The sequence below is a fragment of the Talpa europaea genome (assembly GCF_964194135.1).
Source record: "Talpa europaea genome assembly, chromosome: 16".
NCBI lineage: Eukaryota > Metazoa > Chordata > Mammalia > Eulipotyphla > Talpidae > Talpa > Talpa europaea.
In genome coordinates this window covers 40,730,178-40,757,431 of record NC_140084.1, presented here as the reverse complement: position 1 = coordinate 40,757,431, position 27,254 = coordinate 40,730,178, and the positions used below count along the sequence as shown (strand labels likewise).

Genomic DNA, 27,254 nt, shown 5'->3' with positions numbered 1-27,254 from the left:
AGCTTATAAGGGTGAGGGCAGTCAGCAGTACGCGGGGGTCACGGCCCACCACGCCAGGCAGGTTTGTTGGGGCAACACGACTCATCCAGCTCTTCATCTCACGCATCATGTCAGAGGATGATTGTTCCCATTTTCAAGATGAGGAAACCGAGTCACACAGTGGAGAAGTGACTGGGATCCAGGTCTCTCCACCCCAGAGCGGCAGTGCCGGGATCTGAAGCCAGGCCTCTGACCGGGGAAGCTGCGGCTCTAACCACCAAGTCATGCGTTTCCCGTCACTCACGTGACACGCCCTTCTCATCTCCCTCCCATCCCCGAAAGCCCAGCCCTGAGCCCCCTTCCTGATGCGCAGGGCAGCAGAGGACGCGGCGGCTCACGGCTTCCCGTAGCCATCACCAACTCAGCTGTCACCTGATTTGAACCAACCTGCCACCCTCAAGTCCGGCCAGTGAGTCAAGCCTGAGCTGCCCACCAGGGATTCTGGGTAAGAGTTTTATCCAGACCGCCAGTCTGTGCGTGGGGATGTTAAAATAGTCACATTTCTGTGATGACTAATGTGGATTATTCCCACCATGTAACTCTGTGCTTGCTGTGTGTGACCAGGCTCGCTCGCATCCCCTGCCCTGCTGATGCCTATCTTCTAATGATTTGAGTTTTTTATCTGCTTTAATTCCTCTAGAGAGTACCCTGACATTTTGAACAAGCTTAAACTTAACTTTCCTACCAACACACAGACTGAGATGACAGGCCTCCTGTCCCTTCCGGGTGACCGAGTGAAGTCTTGGACCCACAGCCCAGAAAGAGCCCAGACTGCGGGGCCCATCAGACTTCGAGTGTGACAAATGTGGGCCCAGTCACTTCCTGGCCTCATGGATGGGCTTGGGGAGGACTTCAGGGACTCCTAAGGCCCCTGCCAAGCCACAGGACTGCCACCCCGTCAGACCCCTCCCTTACCTTCAGTCTCTGCACAATCTCCCTTATGTCCTCCACTGAGCCCTCGGAGGCCTGCAGGAAGATGTGGTCCCCACGCCCATAGAAGATCTTGAGTGTTGAGGAGTCGGGGGTCCATCCGATGACGTCCCCGCAGTAGCAGTTGAACACCACCTCCTTGGTGCGCAGGTCCAGGAGCACCACAAACTCGTTGGAAATGCCCAAAATGCAGTCGATTTCCACCCCTTGCGTGTAGTCCTGCGCCGCCACCCTCCAGGCGATGGCTCCTGCGCTGTGTTGCTCGGCGCCCGCCCGGGCTTTGGTCTTCTCCTTCTTCTTGGAGGTCAGGGAGATGAGGTTGAACTTGCCAGTGGAGTCGATGGGGGTGTTGGAGACGCAGTTCTCGGCCAGGTCCTTGAGGTACTCCTGGCGGGTCCTGGTGGCCATGGTGTGGAACTTGTCCGACTTGTGCGCGGCGTTCTCCGCGTTGATGACCTTGGCCAGCAAGAAGTCTCTGAAGACGTCAGACTTGCGGAAAGTGGTGCCACTGGGGATGGGGGGGCCGAAGGGAGGCGCATCTTTGGATCGGGTCACAGCCATACTGCGGAAAGAGAAATCATTTAGATGGCAGAAGGGAAAACAGCCGGTCAGTCAGTTTCCGTTTCGACAATGGACGCCAACCCTAATGAGTGAACTGCTTTACTTAGGGCACTTACACACATTTTTGCTTCCTACATAGTGGACTGCTTGACCATCTGCTGAAATCCAAAGCTAATAATAGCATCATTTGACTGGAGTTATTCTTGTTCTACATACATATAGATTTCTGGGGAAGATGAGATGATAGTTTGGCAAAAATTCATTCCTTACTCTACCTTCACGGGCAGATCTATCCCCTCCCACCCCCCCATTTATCCTGGGCCCAGAGTCAAGTGACTTGCTTTGGCCAATGGCTGTCAAGCAAAGGCATGACATGGGTGCGGGGAGCTTGCTTCTCCTGCTCCATCCCCAAGATCCCAGAGATGAACTTGTATCGGGGACTTACCGGTCCCAGAGGGTTGAGGGACACCTGGAGCAGACCTGGACTCGACCAGTGGCCTGAAGCCAAGGTCAGTCTGACCCCAGCTGACCTGGCAGCTTTCTGTGAGCCAGAAAGAAATACTTGCGTTTGCGAGCCACTGCATGTGGCAGTGGCTTGTCAAGCAGCAGCATCACAGGAATACTGGGTAGCAACATTTACTACACTTTGTAAGTCATCTCCAAAATCGCCATCTCGAAAATTTTTTGTACCAGGAAGGATGTGACCCTTCCTACTTCATTTCTGACGGAGATGACAATGTGACAGAAATCAGACAGCCGCTGCGTGAGAACGCAGAAACATGATCTTTGCCTCACCCACTGCACTAACTAGAGGGAAGACCTCCCTGGGAGGAGTTCTTTGGACAAAGAATTCTTTGGACAAAGCCCAGTTATCTCTACTCTCCCCCCACTTCCCTGTGGAGGCCTCCCAGAGTTGGGAGGGGACTGGAGTCTGGCCTCTGCCTGGGAGATCTTGCAGGTGGGTCAGGGGCTCCTGGAGTCAAGGGAGCACACAGTCCCGGTGACACCTCCCTGCCTCCCCTTTCTTCCTTGTGCTTTGATGCCAGGTAGGCCAGAAACTGGCAGCTGCGAGGTTGGGAGAAGTGCAAGGTGGAGACAGAGGGGAGGTCAAGGCTTCCAGCCCCAAGCTGTGATGGGGGAGAAGCTCTGGCCAAGCGTTGGGGTGGGGGTGGGGGGGCTTAAACATGTTTGTGAGGCCCACCACAATGGATGGCTGGTTCAGGTTTTGACTCCCAACTCTCCATCTTACCAATTTCACAAGGACAGCACATTTGTCTGACACGTATTTCTAGGATGTTCTCTCGGGCTTTGGGGACATAGTGGTCCCTATTCTCCTGAGCTTCTAGGAGGAGAGATACACTCCACAAACATACTCATATTCTAACTTGTAAACACAAGGAGAGAGAGTGGGGTATGACAGAACAACAGAAGGAGCTGATGTGGACAGGGGGAATCTGGGAGGGCCTTTCTGAGGAGGTGACAATCTGAGATTTTAGACAGATCAGCAGCCTGAGAAAGAGCTGAGGGGGAAAGCTGCAGGAAAGGGCTCTGTGGAAAAGAGCACACACAGGGCAGAACAAGGTCAGGGAGGCCAGAGCCCAGAGAGTGAAGAGGAGGTGGGTAAGGCCACCAGGCGCCACGCAGGGCCTTGATGGTGCGTGAGCACTTCTCAGCCTTCTCATGACAGCAAGCAGCCACACAATCTCTGCCCTGCTCGGTGCCTAGAAGGACAGTCTCTGTGGGCTGTGCCACCTTCACCAGGGCTCCCATGTCCTCTGGCTTCTAGCTGAGTCTGGCCTACAGGAAGCACTGGTAGGTGACAAGGTAAGAGGAGCAGGTGGGGTGTTCACGTCTCCTTATTGCCTCCCAGCGAGGCCGAGGTAGTAACAGTGGCTGTAATCCTTGGTCTTCTCAAGGCCACAGCTCCGGTTGGCTGGCTCTCCCAGACACTCAACTCTTTCTAGCTTCCAGCATGAGGCGCCTTCCAAGCTGAGGGGTGGGGTAATGATTCCCTGCTGTTAGGAGGCCCTCCCATACTGGTTCCCTTAACCCGCCCACACCTGTTGGTTGTCAGTTCATCAGCTCCCTGCAGTTAAAATGAAAGATGGGGCACCGCCTGGGTCCTAGCGGATGAGGTGCTAACAGAGAGTGACAGGCAGACCAACAATTTGCAAAGATCACCACTGCTGCCCTGCTCTGTGAAGAAAGGACTGGAAGGGACTAGAGGGCATGCAGGGGACAAGAGTGAGGCTGGCAGCCTCCACTGCGGGTGGCCCATGTGGGGAGTGCCTTTGGGACAGGGCCACCTGGGCTGAGCTGATGCCCTAGCACCGGCACACAACGCAGATTGAAGTAATGATTTCAACTTGCACACCAAGCCAAGAAGAAACCGATTTCTGCTGGTGTACAGTGGGTGCAGGTTTCACACAGAAAAGCTCTGCCCAGTGGACAGAATCTTCAGAGGCCGCAAACCAGGTTCTTTTTCTCCTGGGGGGAAAACCTCGTGGGTGTGGCATCGCCCCAGGCAGGTGGGAGGGGGGCAATGACCTCATCAGGCCCTCAGCTCTCACTCAAGGGGCCTTCTGGGGCTTTAGAGAGGTGAAGAGCCCGCAACTTCGTCATTCAGTGCTGGGCTAATCAATCAGAATGTTTGACGTGGGCTTTTCCCAGAGTCCCGATTCATAATTTTAAGAATCCTACAACTGCCAAGCTGCTAAAGGTTTCCGGACAGCAGAACAGCTGGTCCCTCTTTCTGAGGGCGGCAGGAAGGGCCGGCTTTCCCCACCCGCAGGTGGCAGGTGCAGACGTGTCTTCAGAACAGCAGGGACACACCTTGGGCACTGGCACGAGATGGTGTGGCCCCAGGCCACCTGGTCGCTGCGAATCAGTAAGTATTTCTAGAATACTCATCACAATTACTGGATCAACGACTGTTTTCTCAGTGCTTACAATGGCTCAGGAGCAGGGTGGGGTATTCATTTCTCTCCTGCGTCTGGCTGGGCTGGGACAGTGGCACTGGCCATGGCGTGTCCAGCCAGCCGAGGCGTCTTTAGGGCCCACAGCTTGGTGAGTACTGGGCTGTGACAGAGACAGGATGGGGAATGCAACCTCCAAGGAAGGCGAGGGTCGCATCAGTAAGTGGTTTTTACGGTGTGGCGAGGGCTGTCTGGGGACACAAGGGGACGGCATGCGCTGGCCGGAGAGCAGCTGTCTGCGGGAAAGGAAGGCCGCGCAGGGAGAGGGCGTGGGAGGCGGAGGCTTTGGTTGTATTGCTAACATTTCTTGCATTAAAAATAAAGAAAAGAGAGAATGAGGAAGCAAATTGGTGAAATGTTAACATCTGTTCAATCTGGTGGTAGGCACATGGGTGTCTGTCAAATTATTTTCTGTCCTTTTCAGAATGTTTAAAATATTGCATAATAAAAAGATTTTAAATTAAATTGTGAAGAAGAAGAAGAAGAAGAAGAAGAAGAAGAAAGAAAGAAAGGTTCCCACGTCAGAAAAAAGAAGCTACCCTGGAGACCCTGCAGAGGCTGGACTGAAAGGTGGGAGCTTGGCCTTGGGCTCCTGGGTTGGCCCTGGGCTCCTGGGATGAGCCAGCGGGGGAAAGGGAGCTGGTGGGGGACGATAGGAGGAGGAAGGGGAGCAGCATTAGCCCCTGATGCCCTGAGTGGGCAGCCTCCTAGGGGGGAGTCTACAGGCCAACTCCATCTTCTTTCCCACTCAGCTCCCAGAGAACACGCTACCTAGAGTCCCTGCCGCCACCTTAGCGACCTGAGGCCCACACAGCAGGGAGACTTGGGCAATGGCACTGATGCTGGGTGTCCCTGAATGAATGGGCGGAGAGAGGGGGTCTGGGTAGCATGGAGGATGCAGAGTGCTGGCTCCCAGCTGCCCCCTGGGCAAGCACAGTGGTTCTTAACTAAAGGCTCTGCACACTGGAAGCCTCTTGCCACCTCTCATACAGTGGCCAAGAGAAGAAACAGCTAGATTCTAGAAATTCTACCAAGACTACCAGTGCCCATATGCACATATCCTTTGAGGTAGTATCTGCATTTTAAGGAGCTTTTCCTCCTGCCGGATACTTGGGCACATGAGCAGTGAGAGGATAAACAAGGCTGCTTGTGGCAGGATGGACGGCAATAGCAGGTGACAGGAAACAGCCCAAATGTCCATCCACAAGGGGCAGGAGAGGACTCTCATGCATCCACAAGATAGAATGGTATGCAGGCATAAAGAATGAAAATGCATTTTATGCACTGCTATGGAAAGTTCTCGAAGACTACTGAGTGAAAAAACACGGGACACACAACAGTGCATGTGACATGCCATTAAAAAGAAGAGGAATACTTGTAAGTGTTCACGTGTATATGTAAGATTAACAGGACCACGGGACTGCTAACAGTGGCTGCTTCTGCGACAACCACTGGGTGGTTGGGAGTCAGAGGTGGGCTTTTGTATCCTTTGAATTTCACACTACTTTTCAAAAAATAGAAAATAATACTCACTGGCCCATTCCTCTGAGTTTGCTGGGCTGCTCCGGGGACTAGTGCTGACCTGGCTCTGGGTTACTGATGGTCTCCAAAGGACACAGCTCTCTCCTCAGCCCACACCCAGACAGCTTTCCATTTGGTCTGTAGAAGCCAGCTACTCCCTCGGGTGAGAGTCTGGGCTTGGGGAGGGAGCTGCCTGGGCCTGCGGCCTTATCGCTCGCTTATCTGTGAACCAAAGCCTCTGGGCTGCACCTCCTGAGGAGGTCTCCGGCCTGCCCCTGCACCCCCAGGCCATGTACCCGACTACTTTTTCACCTCAAGCCAAACTGAGGTGGGTTTTCTGTCACTTGCCACCAAAAGATTCCAGGCAAATACAAACCCTGATGATTTCTTCATCAAGACCATCACTGGTTGAGAATGACTCCCCTCGAGGGTGTGGGTAATGTGTGCACGGAGCTCCCTGCTGCAGCAAAAGAGGCAGCCCCCCCGGGCAGCTGTCTGCTTGCGCCCCTAACTGCCTGCGTGTGCAGGGTGGGGGAGGGCTGTGCGTGGAAGGGGCTCCCCATGGACAGCTGGGGAGGTGCGCACCTGTAGCAGACATTCTCCGTGCAGGGGTTGTGGGCTCGGACGATGATGAAGACGTGCTGGAAGTGTGAGCGGATGTTCTTGGGCGTGAAAGGCAGCGCCCCAGGCTCCTGGAAGATGATGGTGACGATGTCATTTCCTATGTGCCTCTTCCGCAGTAGCTGGTCAAGGGCAAGCAGAGGGGCAGCGTCACAGGTCGTTCTCGAAGGGTCCCCCCATCACTGTCTCCCTGTTCCCACCTGGGTCAGGTCATGTCCCTCCCTGCCCTGAGCCTGCCTGTGGTTCCATCTCTGGGTAAAGGACAATCACCGCATGGCCCTGGGGTCAGGTGGGGTGGGGGGTGCACCCCTAACATCTCTTCCCACTCTCCCCCTCTGCTCCGGCCACAGGCCCCCGGCTGCTGTGCCACAAGTCTTTCCTCCAGGCATCTGCACTGGCTGTTCCTTCTACCTGGAACATTCTTCCCCCAGGTCCCCACATGGCTCCCTCACTCCCTCCCTTCTTCAGGCCTTGGCTGCCATGTCACCTTCCCATGGAGGCCTTCACCGTGTTATCCAAGGTCTCAGCCCCTCCACCTGCCCCCCCTCACCTTGCAACAGTTAACAAGAGGCCCAGAGGAGCTGTTCAGTGCTCCTTTCTTTTCTTGACGGTCTCTCCCCACCCACAAAAGTGTATGCACCATGAAGACAGGATTTGTCTGTTTTGTTCAGTGCTCCCTGCTTCTCCTCAGTGCTGAAAACAGTGCCCAGCACACAGCAGGGGCACCACAAACATTTATTGGAGGGGCCGGGCGGCAGCCTCTGATTTGTTCAAAGTCATGCGAGGAGTCAGACCGCAGGCAATGCCCAGATGCTGGGCTGAGGGGGCTGGGGCAGCTGCCACCTGCTGGCCCGCAGGAGCTCTGTCCTCTGGCCATTGTCACAGTCTCTGAGAAGGGCTGTGGTCTCTGCAGGCTATGATGGGATTGGGGGGGTTCTGTGTAGCTGCTGAATCACACTGCTCTTAGGTACGCAAGTTCAGCCTTCACAGAGCTATTAAGAATCCAGGTTGGGCCATGAGCTCTACAGACAGGAGCACCCATGAGGGGCCCAGGTGAACCCCAGACACACTTTGCACGACTGAACTGCCAGTGCTTTACGGATGTGTGTGTTAAGCTGGATGAAAATGCTAGACAACGCACCCGCTTACTGCGGTCGACACTGCTGTTTTCCATCCACATCTGAACTCGCACTCTCATTTAATCTTCATGACAACCCTAGGAGGCCTGAACTCGTCCTGCCCTTTCACAGAAGACAAAACCTGGGCTCGCAGTGGCTGCATGACTTGCCCTTCAGCGTCACAGGTGGAGAGAGACAGGACCCCTCTTCTGCTGGAGGCTACCCCCAAATGCCCAGGCACTCGGACCCTTCCTGGGCTTTTCCCGGGTGGGGTCCTGCCTCACGCTCTGGTTTTGTGTGTGAGTGCAGGGAGCTCTTCTGAGGACCCCGAGGCCAGGGCCCTGTCATTCTGCCTATTTTACAGAGGGGGGACCCAAGGCTCGGAGAGGAGAGAGTGGGAAAGGAAGACGTGGACTCAGGCCCATTTCTGAATCCAATGCTCTTAACACCACACTGTTTGGTTGCTCCCGGCACCCCTTACTCCTGTCAAAGTCACATCCATGCCCTTTGGGAAAGCATCTCCCTCATCTCTGTCTTGTTTCAAGTTGAGCTGACTCCGCTCACCCTCTCTGGGCTGGGCATGTGCTTCAGCCATCCCAACGACACCTCAGGTCCAGGGACTAGCATGTGAGTGGCCCAACCAGGTTCGGCCCTGAAAAGAACAGCTCTTTCCCCCGGGGTGGCTCTGCTGATGGGACGTCACTGGAGGCACATGTGCCACTACTTGTGACTTGTGCTAAGGCAACGATGAAGAGAAGCAGAGGGAGAAATGGACAGGATTCCCAACACTATTTGAGTGCCTGGATCCAGTCATACCTAAAGCTAGCCCCCTCCCAGCACTTTAGATTACAGGACTCAGTAACCCCCACTTTCCTTATGCCTGTTTGGTTTACCTTGCTGTCACTTGCATTCGAAAGAGTGACTGACTCACTCTTCTTCATTGGATCCCTGATGACTCAAGAGTTTGATGGGAGTTGGGTAGCTAGGTGCACCAGGGTGGCTAGAACAACACAGACATCAAGTGACACCTGTTCTAGTTTCCAAACCTCAAGGGAAATGACTGTGGGGCAGAGGGTCTCTAAGGCCAAAGGCATCCATCAGCCGTACAGGAGAGTCCCAAGGGAGCCACGCCAGGCAGGCACCCGGCAAAAGCCATCGGGAGGGAGAGCACCTTGGGGGTCAGCTGTGCACCGATGGAATCATCTGGGGCTCCTGCCCTGGGCCCCACTGACCTGCTGCCTGTTGTTGGGGGTGTAAGGGAGCAGGGTGGAGACGTGGAACATGATCTCGTAGTCCTGGTACGTCGTGTAGAGGGAGTGGGTTCCCGTGGAGTCGGCTGAAACAGAAACACCAGTCAGCGCCACGGTTCCAAAACCACTGGGCTCTTGCCATGTCCTACACACCATCTGTGCTAGTTTTTAACTTGATGTTTTCACTTAACTCCACTCTTGAAAATTAAATGAATTTTGAGAAAAAGGAAACCTTATGTTATACACCCACTGGATTGGGACAAATTTTCTAGTCTAACAGTACCAAGGGTTGGTGAGGATGTGGCGCAACTGGAACTGTAGATGTGGCAGGGCAGGTGTGTAACTTGGTAGAACCACTTGGGAAAACTTGTTAGTGACATCTGTTAAACCTGGTGGCACAAGGGGTTAAGACATAACCTATGAAGCTGTCCACAGTCCCTGCAGGGAGATACCCACATGGCACAGAAGACCTCTCCTGACTTGCCCTCTGTTCCCCTCAGCAGTGTGTTTCTGTAGATCTGCCTGTTCTGTTCCCCACTCTGTGTCTGGTGAAACCTCTCACCCCCTGCATCTCTGGCCTGTGCCCCAGTTCTTATATGTATAAATAAATAAATCATTTTTTTTTAAAAAAGATTTATTTATTTATACAAGCACTGGGTACAGTCAGAGGTGCAGGAGGGTGAGAGAATTCACCAGAGCCAGAGCGGAGAGTAGAAGAGGCAGAGTGACGAAGTACACTGCTGAGGGGAGCAGCGGGCGGCAGGAGAGGTCTGCGCACCATGTGGGACCCTCGCCCAGCAGCGAGGGATCGAACCAGTGCTGCAGAGGCTGTGGGCAGCTTCAAAGCCCAGTGCTCAAGCGCTGAGCCAATGGGGAGGCCCATAAATAAATAAATCTTAAAAACAAAAAACAAAAAACCTGGAGCTAGGCTGAACAGAGCACTCAGCACTTCCTCTTCCAGGACCACAGCCCACAGAGATCAAACACATGTGCCTTGCGATATGGGTGCAAGTTTACTCAAATGTCAGTCAAAACAATAGATAAACTTGTGTATTCAAATTGTGGAAAGACCCAGCCATGAAAGGGGCGAGTTAGCACACCGCGTGGGTGTGCTAGGCTGAGGGGGGCCACACACTCTCAGCTGCTAGGCTGAGGGGGGCCACACACTCAGGGGTGCACACGTCCACTCACAGGGAGGCACATCAGCAAAAAAAAACTAGGAAGAAGAAAATGATGGCGAGGACCCAGACTGTGGTGAGCTCTAATTTGAGAAGGCATATGGCAGGGAGAAGCATACCCAATTATTGGACCTCCTTTCCAGAGGGGGAAACTGAGGTGCAGGACGTGACTTGCAATGCGACTGTGGACTGGAACGCCAGGCAGTCTGACTCCTCAGTGTTTCTTTTTTTTTTTTTTTTTAAATAGAGGCATGTTTTTATTTATTTATTTGTTTGTTTTGTTTACACATGCACTGGGTACAGTCAGAAGCGCGGGAGGGTGAGAGAATTCACCAGAGCCAGAGCGGGGAGTAGAGCAGGCAGAAGGAGCGAAGTACACTGCTGAGGGGAGCAGCGGGCGGCAGGAGAGGTCTGCGCGCCATGTGGGACCCTCCTCCTGTGGCCGGGGAGCAGCCGGGGATCGAACCGGTGCCGCAGAGGCCGCGGGCAGCTTCGCAACCCAGCGCTCAACCGCTGCGCCACCGGGGAGGCCCTCCTCAGTATTTCTTAATAGTACTCAGTGTTGCCTACTAAGGGTTTCACACTCCTCACAGGAAACAGATCCAAACCCCTAATCTTTAGCCCTAAAGGCCCTGGATGGTGGGGTCCCTGCCTGCCTCCCTCACTTCATCCTCCACATTAATTCCCAGACCGCAGGGCCTTTGCTTGTACTGTTCTGCTCACTTGGTGAACAGAACTTTGCTTTTCCTGCTCCTTCTTTGCCCATTTTGGTTCAACTTCTCCCTTTCAGGCCACATGTTCTCAAGCGAACCTTCCCAGCCCTGACACGAGGCCAGTTTCCCTAGATAAGCTCATCTCGTCCTGAAGTGCTCCTCCCCGCCCAGGGAGTCTCGCAGCACACGAGTGACCACACCAGCCATGCTGCAGTAACCGCTGGCGTCACCCTCACCCATGGGAGTACTCCCCGTGCCCTGTGGGGACTCGGCTACACCAGCTGTTTACAAGACCACTGCTGTATCCCGAGCTATAGGAGCCACAGGTCAGCTCTGGTCAACTGCAGGTGCTGGGGAAACGGTGGACAAAACAGGCCAAGGAGTCCCTGTCCTTGCAGGCATATGTTCTTGGGGACAAGCTGTGACAGGTGAGGACACCAAAGCTGTGGGTGGCCAGTGCTGGAATCCAGCAACCCTATAGCACCCCTGCTTCTTAGCTGGGGAGACTGGCGAGGAGCCCTGGGCGCCCAGGTTCTCCTGAGGAAATCCGCTCCCCGCAGAGCGCACACTCAGCAGTGCTAATTCTCTTTCTGGCTCCGTGCTAGGCAGCCAATCCTCACAGGCTTCTGGTGAGGGGCATGACTAAGGGTTCACTGAGGAGGAGCCCAGCCCAAGGAGCGGTCATCTGAGAAGGGGGATAATAAGCCCCTGATTGCACTTGTCTGAATGTACTTCCCCTTTAGTGGGGCAGTGTTGTCACAGCAAAACAACAGCACTGCTCACACTGCCCTGCATGTGGTGGGAGGCAGCTGCCCCAGCACGAGCGTGCGCATAAGGTCCTCCCTGACCTGAGGGGGTGGGGGTGGCAAGGCTGGGGGTTTTGGAGGTGGGGGTGTGCAGCTCCAAAGTCCGCAACAGTGAGGGCTGGGATGTTCAGTTTAACACCATGCTCCCCAGGTAAGCCCAAGTATTGCCCTCGCTTTACAGAGGAGGAAACTGAGGCAGAGAGAGGGAAAGCCACTGTCCAGGTCCACAGAGCTGGCAACTGGCACGATATGCTTCCTCACCCACTGCCTCCTTCAGCAGAGGAGGTGAAGGTGGTGACGCCACAGGCACCTGCTTAAGACCTGACTCATCTCTCTAAGCTGAATCTCCTCATCCAGATGAGGAAACTGAGGCTTCGTGAGGTAAGGTGCCCATCTCCAGCAGCCCACCTCCAAAGTCAATAGCAGTCCTGCCCCAGGGAGCCGTGACCCAGATCAGGATGCCCTGAAACATCCCCTGAAACTATTCATCATGAAACACTTCAATCCTGGACACCTCACACAGACACGAGCAATGCCGCATCGGCTACGTCATAGCTACCAATCCCCTTAAGAAAGAAATCACCCCCGATATTCTAACGTGACACTCATTTTCCAGCTTATGCAGCCTCTCCCTGGAAGGGGAACCACTGTCCTGGACATTGTGCCTGTTTTCCTCCGCTTCTCTCCAGTGCTTCACGGGAGATGACCCCCGCTCTGCACACAGCATAGGGTGCAGCGTGCTCTGAGAGTAACCGTCGTGTCATGAGCATCTTCGGGTGCCCACTCTTCTGAGGCCCCAGCCGTGTGCAATATGAAGCAGAAACTGAGGCTCAGCTGGTCGTCATCACCGTGACACAGCACCCTGCTAGGTGCCCACACCAGCTCAATGGCTGCCAGTGCATGGGGCGCCGCCCAGGCTCTGCAGGTGTGGACACGCAGGACCGGTCTGGCGCGCACATGCACGTGGCCCGAGTCCACATTGAGGGGAGTGTCTTTGCCTCTCACTAGACGAGGCTGCACCCTCTGCCTGCCCACCAGTGGGCTCCCCATGCCCCTGTCTCACCTTGGCATGACCAGGCCTTATGGCTGTGGCCCGTGGGTGGTGGGCGACAAAGGATCCCCGTGACCTCCCTGGCTCCCCCACGAGGCCGAGCAGCCACTTACTCTTGACGTCCAGCTGGGCGGCATACTTGGTGAATCCCTTCAGGCAGACCTTCTCCCCGATGAGGGACAGGAACTCCTCAAAGGCAGGGCCTGCCCCCTCGTTGTTGTACATCTCCTCCTCGGAGCTCTGGCCCGCCTTGCAGTAGAGGATGCCCACCTTGTGCTTCCGGCAGAGCTGCGGAGGCAAGAGCGGCTTTAGGAAGGGCGGCCAGGCCGAGAGGTGCGGGAGGGAACGAGGCTGCGGGGTCATGGAAGAATTCAGCACCACAGCCAGAAAGGAAGGAAAAAGCAATGGGATGTGTCCCTGTCCCCGCCCCCTCCTCATTCCAGAAGGCAAGACAAGGTGTCCATGCCGCCCGTTCTTGTTCTTCCCACAGAGGCTGGCGAGGCCGCTCTGTCAGCTCAAAGAGTTGCTTGGCCGGCAGCCCACAGGAGGTGGACCGGAACTGGTTATTTTGTGAAAGGGAATTCGGGAAGGTTCAGGACTCAGGAAAGTCAATGCTTTTTTTTTTTTTTAAATGAAGTTTAGGAATTGGGTCTCCAGCGTGAGTCTCTGCATCACTGATCCCGGAACCTGGTCCCCAGTGACTAAATGGTGGACAGACCTGACCCTAGCACAGGCTGGTCAGACATTCTCCTGGGACCGCGAGGCAGCTGGCCGCGGTCTGATGTGACTGTCATTCTAACAGTGACCCTGGAAGCTGAGGGAGGGCCAGGGAAGCCGAGGAAGCCAGTGTGCACAGAGGGGTGTGCAGGCCTGCACACACACACACCTGGCAGCTGTCTCACCCCAGACTATTTCCCTCTTAAGACCCAGTCACATCCTGTTTTTGGCACCCCAGAATTTGCTAAAGGACCCATCCTTTTACTGAAATTGGCATAGTGTGCTGTCTTGGGAGGGGGGTGTGTGACCAAGACAGAGAGACCAGGTTTGGAGCGGGGGTGTAGGTTGTTGCCCCAGTGGCCCCCCAACCCTGGCCCCTGCTCACCCCTTGCTCGTCGAGCTTCAGCAGCTGCTCCGTCACCTTGGGGGTGTTGAGAGCCAGCCTCAGGCAGTGGATGTTGAGCTCAGGGATGACGTACTCTAGCGCGTCCTTCAGGGGGAGCCCCCGCCCGGTCCCGTGCTTGGTGGCAGTAGGCGTGGCGTCCTCCAGGATGGAGCCCCGCAGGGTGATAAGCTGTTCGAGGGAGAGAAGGGAAGGTTAGGAGATGCTCAGAACAGGGGGGTCCTGTCCCCAAAGTGACACGTGCCATGGTCGGAAGCCCCGGATCTGGGCTAGGACTTGAACATGCTGCCTCCCGGCTGTGTGACCTTAACCAAATGACTTCCAATTTCTGAGCTTCAGCTTCTTCTTTCGTGATGTATCATAACTCCAGGGTGGTGCTGGGAGGACTCAAGACAATGGACAGAACATACTTTCATTTGTTCAACAAATATTGACCGAGAGCTTCTTAAATGCCAGCGCTGGGGGGCAAGGCAAAGACCCCCCTCCTCCGGGAACTGACATTCGAGCGAGGAAAGAGATCATGCCAGATAGAAGTATGATAGATGACCCAGCTCCACAAGGTGGCCACTCAAACGGACACTCTCACTGTCATTACAATAATATTTACAGGAACATGCTACTGTGAGCTCCTATGTAAAACATCTGCCTGTCCTGGACACTGGCACCATCTAGATCTGTGGCACTGGTTTTCAACCTAGTTCCTGACAAAGTCATCACTGGTGGTTCTGATTCAGTGTGTTGGTGGTGGGGGGGTGTCCATGAAAACATGCGCACAAATATGTACACACACATACATATTTGTGCACATGTATGTGCACACGTGTGTGGACACAGAGTTTTAATATCACATGGGTGATTCTGATGTGTAGTCAGGCTGAAAACTTCTAATCAAGTCAATCATGGCCATTTTATTTCCCTTCCCGAGAGGTTGCTGTCCAAATTTTTCCTACAGCTGGCCACAGTTCCAGCACTGTAATATAAGGTGTGTTAGGGGCCTGCAGAGGTCTTTTAGGCCAGATTTCCCTCCCTGGGAAAAGGAAAGCCCCTTTCTACCCATCCATTTCTTTTGGCTAGGGACATAGGTGTGAGGATAAGATGCTTGGCGCTGTGGCAGCCACCTTGCGATCATGAGGAAAGAGGTGATTTAAAAAAAAACAGTCCCAGGGAAGTTGATCCTTGCAGCTGCCTACTTTCAGACCTCTTGTGAGAAAATTAAATAACCCATTTGCTTTGGCTGTGGTTAGTCAGGTTTTCTGTTACTCTGCAGACGAAGTAATTTCTAAGTGCTAGAATCTTCGTGATGAGCCGCATCAATGAAAGGGCAGTTTATTTCATGGCGTTCCAGGTACTGAAGTGTTATCTAACTATATGCACTAGTCCGATAGGGGTGCTTTTAATATCTTCATTTCACAGATGAGAAAACTGAAATTCCAAGAGGTTAGGTGCCTTGTCGAAGGTCACCAGCACTATGTGGCTGAACCAAGACTCCGAGCCAGGCCAGACTTCTCCAAAGCTCAGCACATTAACCCCCTTGAATTCTTCCTTTTACTGGGAAGTATAATCCACATACAGAAAAAACACACAGTACATGTAAGTGCAACTAAAGGAATTCTCACAGAGAGAACACTTGGGGACTCGCTACTAGATGAAGAAATGCAACACTCCCAGCACCCAGAAGTCCTTTTGTGCCCCTCTCCTGCTCTCTACCCTGACTTCTAATGTCCTAATTTAGTTCTGACTTTTTTGAGTGTCATGCTCACTGTTTCTTTAGTATCTGGCTTCTTTCTCTTAGTCCTGTGGATATGAGAATCGATATCATTGCTGCAAGAGGCTGACGTTTTAACACAACGGATTCATCGGTCCTCCCGCTCACGGGCATGGACGTGGCTCCCGAATCTGATGACTGTGGACAGTGCTGTTATGATCCTTTTGAGCAGCACCTCTCAGTGCATGTGAACACATTTTCTTGTGGGTTTATACCCAGGAGAGAAATTGCTGTATCACCAGGCATGATAATCTTGAATTTCACTTAACTGCCAAATAGTTTTCCATGAGGCTGGACCAATTTACACCCTGCTAGCTGTGTCTGGAGGCCTCTGTTGTTTTGCATCCCCACGAACACTGGCTCATGCTTCCATCCATACATACATATGTGCTGCTGGCCCCCATTTTATGCACGCTCTGGGCTGGGCACAGCTGCTCCAGCACTCCAGTGAGAAGACTGCAACAGTGCAAGGAAAAAAAATCCTCCCCCTGAGGGGAATGTTACAAGCACCTGAACTACACTCGGGGCTATGGTTCAGAGATTGAGGATCCGTGTTAACTGAAAAAATACACTCCCCTTAAGTCAACAGACACAGGAGGAGACAAAAACAATGTGTCATGACATCACCTGGAAGCACACGGCCCACCCTTGCCAAACAGGGCCTGGGCAAGAGGCATGCGTGAAAGGAATGGAATGATCTCGTGGCTGGGAGTTCCCAGCTCCGGCCCCAGTGGTGAATAAACAAACAAATTTCGCTTAGGATAAGCAGTCTTGAGCGTAATCATGAATGAAATGCAATGATGTCAGGCACTTTTTAACCCCCGCAATCTGGGTGGCCAGGGGTTGTGGGTTTCAGGCACCAAAAGGAGCTTTGCCTTTGTATCCTGCTGACTGCCCCGCAGCGCCCTCTGCTGGGGCTGGGGGGTCAGCATGGACCAGAAATCCTCACTCTTCCAGCCTGCACGTTTGGCCCTGACAACCTGACTGAGGGCCACTACTTCAAAAGCTCTCAGTGATTCCTTCTTCCCCAGGGATAATAGGGTACTGACAAGTCGCAACGAGCAGCACCCTCTGCTCTCTGCCTTGGGCTGTCCACGGCCACCTTCTATCTGGACTGTGCCCACAGCCTCCCAGTTTCCGGCTTCTGCCCCTGTCGCTGTCCCACCCCAGTCCCTGCCTCCATGAGGCAGCTGGAGTTGGATCATATCTCTCCCCTGCTCAGAGTCTGTTAAGGGCTTCGCATCTCTCTCAGAATAAAATCTAAACTCACTGCACAGCCTTCTGGGCCTGCAGCCTGATCCTGACCACACTGGCGCTGTCTTGTCGAAGGTAACCAGTCAGGTGAGCGATGAAAAGGCCTTGGGAGCGCCAGGAGGAGGTTCCTGTTTGCACAGGTTGTCCTCTGCGGCTCCCGACCCAGGCGCGCCCCTCTCGCTATGGTGGGCGATGGGAGAACCCTGCAAGAACTTTCCCTGGGAGGTCCCTGGGCAGTTGGTCAGCCTGGGTTCAAATTCTGGTTCAGCTCCTGCCCTGGCTGTGTGACCCCAGGCAAGTGGCTTAATTTCTCTGGGTCTGTGAAATGGCGATTACGGTGACTACGTCAAAGGGCTGGAAAGCTGTAATAAGATAATTCCCACTCGCTCAATATGTGCTAGCTGCTACCGTATGTATGTGTATCAAATATATAAAGTCACACACGTAGTTAAAATTTTTTAAATTTTTAAAGCTTAAATAGGATGCTCCAGTTGGCTCCCCAATCTTGCCACCACTTAACAGTAAGCTTTGGAGATCATCTGTACACACACACACACACACACACACACACACCCTACTGAACCCACAAGAGATCCCAACAGACTCAGTATTATTACACTTGCTTTTTCACCCAATACAAGACTCTCCCTTTTCTACTTTACACACATGTGCTGTTTTAATTCCCAGCAATGAGCAACTGCTATTTTCTAAATCAGAAAACAAAACAAAGAAAATGCAAATCCAAAGCTCTAACCTTAGCAAAACTAAGGTCCCTCAAAACCTCATGTTTGCTTGGCTAAAGGGAACCGGCTGGTCCTGGTGTGCCTGAGAGTGCCCCGCTGATTGGGGGCCCTGTGTCCCGGGTGACGGTGCCAGCAAAGGGGCTCAGCACAGGGCAGTCCTGGCCTCTGGCTCATCCTGCCCAGGCTCGGGGCTGGGGGCCCACATTTAGGTACATGGTGCCAAAGCCCAGCTCCAAGTCTGTTCCCACCCCTGTGGGGAGTGCGGTGCTGCCAATGCTCACATCCCATCTGCCGGGAGCTCGGGCCCACTCTTGATTGTCTGCTTGGCGGCTGGGGGTGGCCATCTGGGATGGGCCAGCCGGCTGGCTTGGAAAACAGCCTGGGCCCTTCGCTCTGGCCTGAGGCCTTCGTTTGCAGGAGCTCGAGACATGTGCATGTGGACAGAAGGACAGGACTCTGTCACTGAGCCCAACGCTTGCTGCCCAGCATGGTCCTCTGGCCCCACAGGAGCGACAGCCAGGACAGTACCTGGTGCCCAGAGCAGCTACTGCCCGGCAACCAACCTTGTGCTGCCACCTCAGGGTGTGAGTCCAAGAGACGCTCCCCGCCGCTCCAAGAGACAGGAAATGGCATGAGTCTATTTTACAGACGCAGAAACTGAGGTGCTCACAGGGAAAGCCACCTGCCCAAAGTCACAGGGCCAGGGAGTGGCACGGCTGGACCGAACCCAGGGCTGTCTGTTCCCAGAGCCAGAAACCAACCAAGCAAACAGGTAGCGTGGTGCGTGGTTAGCAGCACAGCAGCCTGGGCCTTGGCCAGCTCTGCCATGGGGGCCCCAACACGTGGTTCTTGCTTAGCATCCTCCTCTACAGAATGGAAATAATAAAGGGTCCTGTGTCATGGGATGGCCAGTGATATATAAAGCACGTGTGCCTGGCAGGAATGGGCTAGAAGTGTTTCTGCACACGGACTCTGTTGGGAACAGTCCTCGTGCTATTAGGACCTCTGGGCTGTGGCCCTTGGCTCTGTCTCCATGACAGGAGGGGCCTTGAGAAAAGGCGAGGCAGGCCCTGCTGGCCACTGCCCTGCCCGCTCCAGCCCCAGACAGCGAGGCCTGGGAGGTCAAAGTGCCCAGAAAGCGGCTCTGTGGGGGCTGGGCGCAGGCTGAGTCTGAGTGGCACCCATGTGTGAGGGCAGAGGAAGGGGCACTGGTGGCCGTGACCCTCACATGGGGTCCAGGATTCCAGGCTCACAGGCATGTGACGGCGGCACAGCAGACTGCGACTTTCCGGGATGACTCACTCACTGGACTCTCTCCTCAAGTGCCAGGCCCAGCACCGCCTACCCAACACGTGTGACCCCACCCAGCCCACACCATGGACCCGGGAGACCTCAATGCCCAAGGGGGAGAGACTCTGAGGGAAGGAGTCAGGTGCCCCAGGTTTCACAGCACTGAGTGGCAGAGCTGAGACCTACGCCAGTGCCCTGCCTCAGGACCTTGGTGGTGGCTGTCCCCTCTGCCCTCAGAACCCTTCTCATCTCCTGCGAGTCTTTATCCAGATGTCATCCTCCCAGAGGCGCCTCCCTTGACCATCATCTAAACCACCGGCTCCTCACACTTCTCAGCCCTTTCTTCCTTGCTTACTTCCCCATCATCACTCACCACCCTGTCAACAGGGTATCTGTGCCCCACAAGTGAGCCCCACAAGCACCTCTGCTGTCTGATGTGCTACCGCCCCCTCAGCACCTGGCCCAGGGCTGGTAGGTGGCAGCGCTGAAGGATCTCAGTGGAGTGGGTAAAGCCCAGACTTGCGTCTCTGAGCCCTGAGGACCCCATGGAGTCCGAGAGGCAGTGTGGGGTGATAGCTGGAGTGCAGGCCAACTTCCCCACCTGTCACTTGCTGGGGTGCCCTTAACGTTTCTGGGTCTGTTTCGTCTTCTGTAAATGAGGACAAAGACGCCTTCGTCATAGAACTGTCCTGACACCTACTGAGTGCATAGCCATAAAGGCTGCAGAAAGTACCAGACATAACAGTGTTAAGCAGATTTGTAACGCTATAGTCACTGTAATAAATATCATTTATTAGTGTGAATGTCACTGTCCTTTCACCCAACAGCTCCGCCTGTGCCACGCCAACAGTCTGAGGCAGGGCGAGCTGTCACTTCTGTTCTGCCCTGGTGTTCATCTGGCCAGAAAGGTGGGAGGGGGCTGGGGAGATGAGGAGCCGGTGGCCACCTGTAGTCTAGGACATGAGGTTTTGGGGCGAGCTCCCCTCAGTTGCCACAGAGCCTCTGTGCCATCCCATTTCCCCCCTAGTGGGAAGGCCCTCAGAAAGGGATGAGACTCGGGCCCTTGATGCAGCATCTGTCAGTTTGGATGGAGCCCAGGCTCAGTCGGGCCCACATCTGAAGTCTCTGGCAGCAGTGGCTTGCTGGGTTCCCATATCTGGGCAAAGGCCAGGGCAGGCCGAGGGGGGTGGGGTTAGGCAAGGGTGGAGGAAGACCCATTTGTGGGGGCTTCTTACTTGGAAAGGGCTTCTTACTTGGATCTTTGGGGCATCTCCCTGAGGTTTTTGCTGAGGAACTTCCCTGGCACCTCCTCCAGGTGGCTCTCACGGAACTGCAGGGGCCTGCCCTGTCCCTGGACACCAGGTGGAGCACACATTTCAGACCTGGCCAATTTCCTTCGTCACCCCTGATGACACTGAATGGCCTGGGGCCTGGGCTTGTGCTTCAAGCTGAGCCTATCAGAGTCCTTTCCAGAGAACCCAGAGCTAACAGTGCCTTCCCTGCGAAGAAGGACAAAGATGTAGAAGATCTGAGCAGTCTCCATTCCCCATGCCATGGAGAGAATGTGGGGGGAGCAGAGGATAGTCACAATGTGAAAAGCAGCAAAGCCAAGGACAGCAGCAAGGAGCGGTGTTCTGGTGACATCACTTGAGCACCTGGATCTAGCTATGCCTGAAGCTAGCCCTACCTGTTCTTACAGTCAGTCACATGGGAACAGTGAATTCTCTTTCTGACTTAATGCCTTTAGAAGTAGAAGCAGATTTCTGTTACTTACAACCAGGGTCTCCCCAATGGCCTTGTTCCCTAGCCACAGCTGATGTTTAATTCAGGGGGAAGCTGTGGCCATGCCAGGACAATGGGATTCTCTGCTCAGAATGAAGAGAGAGGTGGCAGGAGCTTCTAGAACTGATCGACCCCACGAAAAGAGCCTGCTGCTGAGATCTCCCAATTCCTGCCCTGTAGGGGGCATGCTGCCTTAACTCTTTCCATTCCGCTGGCACCTCTGGACTCCGAGAGAGTTCCTGAAATAAGTCCCCTTTATTTCTTACAGTTCTTATACTACCAGAGTGAATCTCTTCCAAATTTAAGAAATCTTGGGATCTGCAGTCAGACACAGTGGATTCCAATCCTAGGGGGAGGAAGGCATAGATCCTAGACAAGCTGTTGATTTCTGGCTCCTAGTTTTCTCTTCTGTGAAATAGGGAGACTGGCAGGATCGCTCTCCTGAGTGGCTGGGAGGATGACAGGAGAGGAAGCAGGGGAACTGCCTGCCCACAAAGGCGCACAGTGTGAGGGTGTACAGGTGTGTGCGGCGGTTACTCATGGGTTAACACAACAGCGACGGGACCTACCTCGCGGGTGCGGAAGATGATCCTGTACTGGTACTGAGGCCCGTGGTCCTTGTGGTCCTCCAGCTTCTCCCGCTTGATGCTCACGGCCACTGGCCCCAGCTTCTCATCCACGCCAAAATAATTGGCATGCTCTGCAAGGGAAGAGCTGGTGAGTTCAGAGTCAGCTCTCTGAAAGGAGGGGTGACACCCCCAAGCGGGCTCTTGCGCAACTGTGGGACCCTGGTCACACAAGCCACTGCCTGTCACGGTCCCCCTCGATGGGAGACTGCCAGGGTCCCACCTTACTATACCACCTTGGCCCAGTCACAGGACCTACAGTGCTCTCATCTGAGAAATGGGGGCCTGAGAAGTGGGGGCCCCTCAGGGGGCCACCCACAATGCCCAGAACTGACATGAGGGTGGAGTGAAGCTACGAGTATAACTCGCAGAACTGTGCGTGGCAGGAGTAAACCAGCCTCACTGTGGTTATCCTATATTTGCAAGTGGTTTGCTCAGTTTAGCTGCCGATTAGCTCTGGCAAGGTGGTTAAGAACACTGGCGGCTACCATGCCCAGCGCGACGTTTGTCATGGAAAAGGGACCATGACTCAGCCCCCGAGCATCGCCTTTCCCAATCATGCTTCCATAGCCCAGGAGACTGGAACTACTGTTTCTCTTACGATGACCGCCTTTAACAAGCCCTGGAGAAGGCATCCTGCTCTCTCCCCTAAAATATGGCGTCTTCCTTAAACCCCTTCCAGACAGTTCTTCCTGCTGTATAACTCACAGCTCTGCTTTTGGTGGCTGGATACCCCCCAGAAGTCTGTGTTGATTCAGGTCCCCGAAGTCAGCATCTACCCAGACCTGCCTTCCCTTCAGGGCTGCTGGTGTTTAGCTGATGGCTCCTGTCCTCCGGAGATGCTCTTGGTGGATCAAAGGCTCATTCAAGGCTCTTACAAGGTGTGGTAATGACGGGCCCAGGTCAGGACAGCCGTGGGTTAGCTCCCAGCAGGCCAGAGAACAAATGTTAGACTCCAGTTACCGGCTCATGCCTGAAGCAGTGACAGGGGTTGCTTCTATGTTTTCTACCAATGCATGCCCAGCCCCTTGCAGCCTCCGCCCACCTCGGACACTCAGTAACAACCACTAATTATTTATGGACTTCCCAGGCTACAAAGATATCACTTTTGGAAAGAAAATGGCTTTTTAAAATTCCACGAGTGCTTCCCACTTGCCTGATAACAAACTAAGCATTTTAACGAATAATCTTATTTGATCCTCACCACAATCCCGCCGAGTAGGTATATTTCTCCATGTGAGGTAAAAGGATGTGTTTTGTGTTAAGTAAAAAATTAATATATATATAAATAAATATAGAATTGGATTTTGCTGGGGTTAGTCAAGTCCTCTATGGCCTTGTTTTTCGGCTCAAAGAGAGACCCTGTCAGCTTCTTGTACTGATTGTGGCTTCATCCGTTTCTCCCTGTAACCTTATCAGGTTGCTAGGTACACAAAGGTTCGCAACTCCTTGAGTTTCTTGGTGACTTTTAAACAATAAACTTAAAATGGCTCTTCAGTTCTTTGAACAAGTGCCTTTAGCCTTGAAATCTATTTCGTGTGATACTAATCCCTCTCTCCTTGCCTCACCTCCTTTCTCTCAGTTGGCAACTGTCTGGAAATTCTTTTCTCATCCCTTTATTTTTAAGCCGGATCATGTTGTTTTGATGCTGCTACGATCATCTCCATTCCACACAAGAGGGCAGAGGCCAAGGAGTGGAATGGACCATGTAGCTAATGCACTGTGAACAGACACCCCAAATCCGGGCTGCCTAACTCCAATGCTGGGGCCCAGAGACCGCAATTCGAGGCCTGCACAGCTGACTTGAGCTAAGCTGGTGAGGATGCTGCTTTAAAAAAAAAGTTGCTTAACTGGTTGGCATGGAGTACTAGCTAGCTATCCATTATCTAGTTTTCCCTTTTTATGAGAAACCTTCCATTCTTGGAGAGGGAAAAGAAAGGGGCTATGTCTAGCTAAAAATCTGTACTTCCCAGCCTGCCTTGCAGAAAGAAGAGGCCAAAAAACAGAACTGGTTGGATGGGGTTTCTGAGAAAGCTCAGGAAGTGGTTGTTTTGCCGGAAGGTATGCCTTTTTGTCCTTACCCATTCTTCTTTCTTTTCCTGAAGACATGGGTGTGATGGCTGGAGGTCCAGAAGCCTTCTTAGACCATGAGACCAATCGGAGGACTAGCATCCTACTGATGCTGAAAAGTGACCATACCAGACCTGGGTTGTTGCTACTAATCTGGAATTTATTATGTGAGAAATAAACTTCTGTGTAGCTTAAACCTGTAACTGGCAGTTACAAGCAATTTGAATCACTACAGCTGCCAACATCTAAAAATGAGAACCCACGTCAAAAAATCTGAGTTTCAGGAGAATCTCAAAAAATCAGAAAGGCTGGATACACTGGGTTTGTCTGTATTTGCTGCATGAGAACAGTGAGCTGGAGCTAAGCAGGAGCTGCCCTCTGTTCAGTCCTTTCCTGGTGAGCTTCGCTTCTATACACTTCCTGCCTCATCCCTGCAGGAGTGTGGTCTGGTGTGTGGTCTCTGCACTGTGCTACGGTGCCTTCTGGGACTGATTCACTAGCACCAATGACCCCAAGGGTGTAAGAAGCCCATCTCCCCCTGGTGTTAATGCTTCTGAAGATCAACAGCTGCACCTTCAAGAATGATCCAGGATCTACGAGTTTCTCCACTCCTGGGCTCCCATTCTAGGCTTGCCATCATCCTCTCCTGCCGGGCTACTAGAGCAGCCTCCTCCCTGGCTGCCCTGCTCTCCCTGAGCCACAGCGTGTTCTCCAGAGGGGGGCCACGAATCCCGGAGCCAGCTCAGGGAGCTCTCCTGCTCAACCCCCATGCAAGGGCAGCTGCCTCTCACTCAGGGTAAGTGAGATTCCTCACCACAGTCCACCAGTCCCACGCGATCTGCCCGGCACTTCTCTCCCTCAGCTCCTTCCACTTTCTCAGACGTTCTACTCCAGCAACACTGGCTTCCTTCTTAGTTTCTCTGTGTTCCAGACCTAACGTACCTGCTGCTGTCTGCACCAGAAATACTCTCCCCAGTCTCCACCGGACTCCCTCCCTCACCTCCTGCTGCTTAGTACTCAGTGGCACCCAGCTAGAGGGCCCTCTGACCACTGCCTACTGCAAATTGCAGCCCCCCACCCTGATACTCTAGCTGCTTCTCCCTGCCTTACTTCTCTCCACAGAACCTTCTGCCCTATGACGTACATAGCTCATGCATTTATCCAGTTTTGTCTTATCCCACTAAACCATTAAGATTTTTGTTTAAAGCCAGTCAATTCTGTGTGCCCACAGTCAAGAAGAACCTGGCACATGGACGTACTGAGCACTAATTTGCTAATTCAATGTGTATCTATTGTCTCAAGGCTCTGGATACATGTTGGGCTAAGTGTAGGATGAGGCTCAGCTCATTGCCTCCTCACAGCCTGACTGGGAGGCAGGTCTATCTCCTGCTGCATCCTCAGGGACTGGAGCAAGGCCTGGCCCCAGTGAATGAATGCACAGGGGGAGTCTCAGAGAGAAGCCACGGCACCCCCTTACCTTTGCCCACGAAGTAGTCCTGGTAGTAGCGGGCACCCAGGTCCACATGCTCAATGCTGTACTGCCGCGGGCGGCTCTGGGTCCTCTGCTGCTCCTTGGGCAGCTCCAGCACGGAGATGCTGGCATTGGTGCGGTAGGCGCTCAGGGCGGGCTCCGGCAGGCGGCCGTCGCCTCCACCCGGGGAGCCCACGGAGGCCCGGGAGAAGCTCACGTTGCGCTCGCACTCGCCCCCGATCTCGTTGCGGAAGTGTGGGCAGCTGAGCAGCAGGTCGTTGCTGTTGTCGTCGCCGAGGTCCTGCTCCAGGTTCTCCTTGCAGTTCAAGTCCTCTGTGCTGGTGAAGGCCGGGTCCAGGCCCCCGAGGTTGTGGGCGCGCGAGGCCGTCAGGGAGGCCATGGCTGAGGCAGCCGAGGCGCCCGTGGTGGTGTTGCGCCGCTGGGAGGTGGACACCCTGTTGGCGGCCGCCTCGTTGAGGTCGAACAACATGCTCTGCACGTCAAAGTGGGCAAAGCTCTTCTGGCAGACCCAGGGCCTGGCCTCCGGGGGGCTCCGGCCCTCCTCCGCCTCCGCTGGGGCCCTCCCCACCTCGCCCTCCGGCTTGCTGCTCCTCAGCTTGCGGAAGATGGACGAGTCCACCGTGTCCCCGCCACCCAGGCCCCGCACGGGCTTCTTGCGGGCCTTGTCCTTCTCCTTCACGGGCTGCAGCGGCAGAAGGCTGTCCTTCGTGGCATGCCCATTGCGGAGATCACCCTTGGCGCCACCACCACTCCCGGTGAGATGGGGGCCGGAGTCGGCCTGGAGGAGCTCAGCGCGGTTGTGGGGGCCCTGGGCCTCGGGCTGCTCGCTGCGGAACTCATTGAGAATGTCAAAGAAGCTCTGCTCTGGCACGCCCTGCACATCGATGGAGGACGTGCTCCCGTATTCGCGGAAGAGGGGCAGTGCCCCCGTGTGCCGGGCCCCCCGCGGCTCCCCCACATCCTCCACGTCACACTCGCTGAGGGTGATCTCACTGCTGCTGCGGTGCCGCAGGGGGAGAAAGGCCCGGCCAGGAGACCGGGGCCAGCCGTCCTGAAACTCCACATCTTTGGACCTTCTCCTGGAGAGCCGGTGGAAGGCTTTGGACCCTGAGGAAGCTGGGGTGATGGTGGGGGGCTGTCCATTCTGTATGCTCCTCATGGACTGGGCCACCTTTGCGGCCTTCGTGCCATCTATGTCCTGTGAGGGGCTGGGGTTGTTCTGCTCTCTCAGGGCCTCCCTCTTGGGTGGCCAGTCGGCGACTCTCGCACGCACACCCATCTTGGGCACCGCGGGGGTGGTGGGACTAGGGCGGGTGGTGGCCGTGGCTGCGCTCTCACCAACAGGCTGGGGCAAGCCACCATTCTGGACCCAGAATCCGATGGGAGCATAGTCCCCTGTGTGGGGCCCAGGGAGGACATCAGCCCCCCTGGCCCCACAGCTGGCCGCCAGGTCCACACCATCACTGGGGATGGGCCGGTAGGTGGTCATAGTCCAGGGGAATGGAGTGCTACTGGCCCCCGTAAGCTGTGGAGTGACTTTATGGGGTCCCCTGGCCCTCAGCCATTGTTCAGGGTCGCCAGTCCCAGGATGAAGGATGCTGGCTCCTGAAGTCTGACAGGAAGGTTGTGAGCCTGTGGGGTCCAGTTCTCCACCATCGCTGTGGACAGCTGAGCCGGGACAGCCTCAGGAGGCAGGTGCTGTCCCGGGGGCTCCAGGCTGAGTGGCTCAGCAGGGTCTAACAAGCAGCAGATGTTGGCGAGTCCGGGCCGGCCGCAGGGGGTTCTTCCCCGCCATGCTGAAAAGGCAGAAGGGGCAGAGGTTGACGTAAGGTTGCTGTTCCCAGAGCACTCCCCCCACCCCAGTTTTACTCATTCAAAAAAACCTTTTCCACAATACCTAAAAGCAGAGAGAAGAGCATGATGGACCCCCCTCGTCAGCCTCAATGACTATTACAACCATAAAGTATTATCATTCCTGTTTCATCTATCCACCCAACCCACACGGGTTTTGAGGAGGGGGGTTTGGAAAAAATGCTCTAGAGTAAATCTCAGACATTAGGTAATTTCACCTCTAAACAGCTTGTGTCTTTAGCAGATAAGGACTTTAAAGAAACAGTCACCCACCTAGGGAAACAGAAACTGCTTAACTCCATGGAACAAACACCCAAGGTACATCACCTTCTTCACCATCACCTCAAAGATGCCTTTAGAGTTGGTGTCTTGCAAACAAGCCCCCCTCTGCTTCGGTGGATGTACTTCTGAAGCCTCTGCTGCTCTCAAGTGTCTCCCCACCCCGACCTTGGTTCCACTTCCAAGATCTGCCAGGCTGTCCCCTGTGGTGTCACTGAG

At 54.4% G+C, this 27,254-nt stretch overlaps 1 protein-coding gene across 1 annotated transcript in view; it reads right to left on the bottom strand.

Moving 5' to 3' along the window:
• SIPA1L3 (signal induced proliferation associated 1 like 3) overlaps positions 1 to 26,394 on the bottom strand; it is a gene marked incomplete at both ends in the record, with an annotated part of 82,879 nt that extends 56,485 nt beyond the window's left edge. The window contains 7 exons of the mRNA XM_084257118.1: positions 955 to 1,531; positions 6,612 to 6,769; positions 8,998 to 9,101; positions 12,877 to 13,051; positions 13,866 to 14,054; positions 21,287 to 21,417; positions 24,891 to 26,394. Of these exons, the coding sequence (XP_084113244.1) occupies positions 955 to 1,531; positions 6,612 to 6,769; positions 8,998 to 9,101; positions 12,877 to 13,051; positions 13,866 to 14,054; positions 21,287 to 21,417; positions 24,891 to 26,394 (2,838 nt within the window). The remainder of the gene's footprint in view (positions 1 to 954; positions 1,532 to 6,611; positions 6,770 to 8,997; positions 9,102 to 12,876; positions 13,052 to 13,865; positions 14,055 to 21,286; positions 21,418 to 24,890) is intronic.
• Between the last annotated feature and the right edge of the window lie 860 nt (positions 26,395 to 27,254).